Below are 3,775 nucleotides of genomic sequence, written 5' to 3'. Positions count from 1 at the left end.
TCAATGCTCATCCTGTAGAATCTTTCACTATCTTTGCAACGGCGCTGGTCTTATGAATTTGTTTAATTTTCAAAAGCTTCTGCATGTGTATACGATGTTGTGGTAACAGTGTGACCCTGACCCTAGCCCCTGTCCCTGGCCAGCCCCAGAAGAAGCCAGCCGCCCTGCAGCCGGACAACAGTCAGAAACAGTACAAACAGTTCATCAATAAGCTCTTCCGGAGGAATGGGTCCAAGGTCCTGCAAGGGGGGGAGACGGGGAGTGACTACAGCTCCTCCTCAGATGGAGAAGGGGACAGCTCTACACCCCCCTCCACTGGACCTAACCCTGTCCCTAACCCTGTCCCTAACCCTGTCCCTAACCCTGGACCTGCCTCTCCAGAATACAGGGTATGACAGGCCACACTCCTATGCTTGATTCTTTCTTTGTGTTGTTGTGACTGTTTTACAGTGAAGTTTATCAAAGATGTTTTAAATGTGCTTTAGATGGAGCTTGATTTGGTGTTCCATGTGAGATACAGTCTCATTGTCAGTGTACTGATCCAGTTAGTGGAAGGGTTAGGGCAGGTATTCCATGTAAGATACAGTCTCATTGTAGTGATCCAGTTAGAGGTAGATATTCACTTATAATAGTCACATGCACTTTAAACCAGAGTTCTTGGGCATGTCTCTCCATCTCAATGTTACTACGTATGTATCTAATAAGGGGAAGTTCAGGTACTAAGTTGTGGTTCTCTTCCATCCTCCCAGGGGTACAGTTCCATCCTACGTCGGGCCAGTCGGGAGCGAGAGGGTTCTGGTCGGCGGGCCCGGCTCAGCCCTCTGGTTCTACTGCTGGACGGGTCACTGGTGGGGGAACTGGACACTGTTCAGAGGGCCGTGCAGGAGGTAGGGGGAACTGGACACTGTTCAGAGGGCCGTGCAGGAGGTAGGGGGAACTGGACACTGTTCAGAGGGCCGTGCAGGAGGTAGGGGGAACTGGACACTGTTCAGAGGGCCGTGCAGGAGGTAGGGGGAACTGGACACTGTTCAGAGGGCCGTGCAGGAGGTAGGGGGAACTGGACACTGTTCAGAGGGCCGTGCGGGAGGTAGGGGGAACTGGACACTGTTCAGAGGGCCGTGCGGGAGGGAGGGGGAACTGGACACTGTTCAGAGGGCCGTGCAGGAGGGAGGGGGAACTGGACACTGTTCAGAGGGCCGTGCAGGAGGGAGGGGGAACTGGACACTGTTCAGAGGGCCGTGCAGGAGGGAGGGGGGAACTGGACACTGTTCAGAGGGCCGTGCAGGAGGGAGGGGGAAACTGGACACTGTTCAGAGGGCCGTGCAGGAGGGAGGGGGAACTGGACACTGTTCAGAGGGCCGTGCAGGAGGGAGGGGGAACTGGACACTGTTCAGAGGGCCGTGCAGGAGGGAGGGGGAACTGGACACTGTTCAGAGGGCCGTGCAGGAGGGAGGGGGAACTGGACACTGTTCAGAGGGCCGTGCAGGAGGGAGGGGGAACTGGACACTGTTCAGAGGGCCGTGCAGGAGGTAGGGGGAACTGGACACTGTTCAGAGGGCCGTGCAGGAGGGAGGGGGGATGGGTGCAGGAGGGTGGTGGGGTTAGGTACAGGAGGTTGGGGTTGGGTGCAGGAGGTAGGGTCTGTTGTGGACCCAAATAAAGCATTCCGTTGAGTGTGTGTTGACAGCAAGCATGAGGTTCACCCCTGCGTGTTCTGTGACCTGTAGATGAATGACGCGAGCCAGCCGAACGACGAGGGCATCACAGCCCTCCATAACGCCATCTGTGGAGGTCACTACAGCGTGGTCGACTTCCTGGTTCGTATAGGAGCCAACGTCTCCGCCCCAGACAGCCACGGATGGTAACTTCCTTATTGTCTACCCTTTGTAGCTTCCCTATTCTATTCTAGTCCCGAATACTTCCCTTCCCTTTAAACGGGCTCTTTCATTGACCAGTGCTATTTTCCTTTACTGTCCCCTCCCTCTGTTGCTGTCCCTGTTGTGTCATTCTGCGTTGTGTTTAGTCAGATCGGGTTGTAGTTTTGTTTATGTGTAGTTTTGTTCACGTAGTGTGTTGTTGTTGTTGTTGTTGTTGTTGTGTACCAGGACCCCCCTCCACTGTGCAGCATCCTGTAATGACCTTCCTCTCTGTGAGTTCCTGGTGAGGAACGGGGCAGCTGTCATGGCGGTGACGGAGAGTGACGGGGCCACCGCCTCTCAGAAGTGTGACCCGTACGCTGTGGGCTTCGAGGAGTGCGTGAGCTTCCTCAGGGGTAGGAGGAACTAGACAGGGGTACCCTCTTTCTCCACAACTCTTTTTAGGAGTGGGGTGGCAGTCCCCACATCTGTTATTGAACAGAAACAGTTGAGGACCACAGGAGAGATAAGAGGACATCGAGTCAAAGAGCAGTGGACTGGATTCTAACCCATGCTGTCTCTGGCTTACATGCCAGCGGCTTTAACCACCACACCACATAGGACACTTTCTACAGAACTATTTGCACTCTGTGTCGAAACCTTTTCTGAAAGTGTTAGAAACATCGTTGGTGGTGTGTGTGTGTGTGTGTGTGTGTTGTCAGGTGTGGAGGAGGCGATGGGTGTGGAGAACAGCGGGGTGCTGTATGCCCTGTGGGGGTACCCTTCCCAGGAGGCAGACGAGCTGGGCTTCAGAGAGGGGGACATGGTGACTATCCTCCAGAAGCAAGACGGGGTAGATTGGTGGTGGGCATCACTTTGTGGCCGAGAGGGATTCATACCTAACAACTACTTTGGGGTAAGAGACTGACAAGAAGGGTTGAATTTCTAGTGGGGATTTTCCTGAATTGAATGGGTCTGTTTTTGATTTGATTTGTTCTGTCTCACCACCTCCCTCATCAGTCAGTAAAGGTCTGACCTAAAGGTCCAAATGGCAGGACGACTTTGACATCTGAATTAAGCAATTAATGCAATTATTTACCCAATGGCAAAGCAGCTTCCTGGTCCTGAGGTCCCACAGGGTCGCACATATTTGTTCTAACACATTACTAAAACAGAACTACATTTTCATTAGTCCAGCGCTCAAACAGAACTGTTAGGTGCTGTTCAGAACTCAATGTTTATTTTCCTTTCTTTGGTCATGCAGCTGTTCCCTAAAGTTCGTCCTAAGTCCCTCTGCTAGACCCCTCTACCCAATCAGCCCTCGTCCCACTGAATGGCTGGAACAGGGACTGGAGCAGAAAACTGTTGCTGGCTGTTGTGAAGACCTGGGAGGAGAAACGACCCTTTGTTCCTTTGTCCTGTCTGATTTCACTAAGCAGTGAACTAGAATAACAACACATGAGTCACTACAGTGAGACATAGGGCCGGTACTAGGTGGGTGTGGCAGTACATTATTACTGGATTATACTTCATGAATGATCTCAATGTGTCACCATCATTTATTTGTCTGTTTTATTGGTATATAAAGCCTCTCCCTATCCCTCTCCCTCTCTGTCTCTCTCTCTGTCTCTCCCTCTCCCTCTCTGTCTCTCTCTCTGTCTCTGTCTCTCTCTCTCTCTCTCTCTCTCTCTCTCTCTCTCTCTCTCTCTCTCTCTCTCTCTCTCTCTCTCTCTCTCTCTCTCTCTCTCTTTTTGTCTCAATTTCGATTTCTTCAAACGCTTCGTAAAGTACATGTCGTTGGTAGGCTACTAATGTTGTTATTGTTCTATGTAACATTGATATATTGCAGTGTTTCATTTCATTAACAATATCTATGACGAAAAGTGCTCGTGAAGGACCTCTTTTTCCTGACGATAACG

The 3,775-nt window shown here is 51.5% G+C and overlaps 1 protein-coding gene across 1 annotated transcript in view; it reads left to right on the top strand.

Moving 5' to 3' along the window:
* ppp1r13l (protein phosphatase 1, regulatory subunit 13 like) overlaps nt 1-3,388 on the top strand; it is a 78,403-nt gene extending 75,015 nt beyond the window's left edge. Inside the window, exons 10-15 of the mRNA XM_045216694.1 lie at nt 127-389; nt 750-887; nt 1,728-1,861; nt 2,106-2,272; nt 2,579-2,772; nt 3,121-3,388. Coding sequence (XP_045072629.1) covers nt 127-389; nt 750-887; nt 1,728-1,861; nt 2,106-2,272; nt 2,579-2,772; nt 3,121-3,156 — 932 coding nt within the window. The 3' untranslated portion in view covers nt 3,157-3,388. The remainder of the gene's footprint in view (nt 1-126; nt 390-749; nt 888-1,727; nt 1,862-2,105; nt 2,273-2,578; nt 2,773-3,120) is intronic.
* Nucleotides 3,389-3,775: the final 387 nt, after the last annotated feature.

This window comes from Coregonus clupeaformis, chromosome 6, assembly GCF_020615455.1.
Source record: "Coregonus clupeaformis isolate EN_2021a chromosome 6, ASM2061545v1, whole genome shotgun sequence".
Classification (NCBI taxonomy): domain Eukaryota; kingdom Metazoa; phylum Chordata; class Actinopteri; order Salmoniformes; family Salmonidae; genus Coregonus; species Coregonus clupeaformis.
The sequence above is the reverse complement of the archived record's forward strand: the minus strand, read 5'-3'. Positions and strand labels throughout refer to the sequence as shown.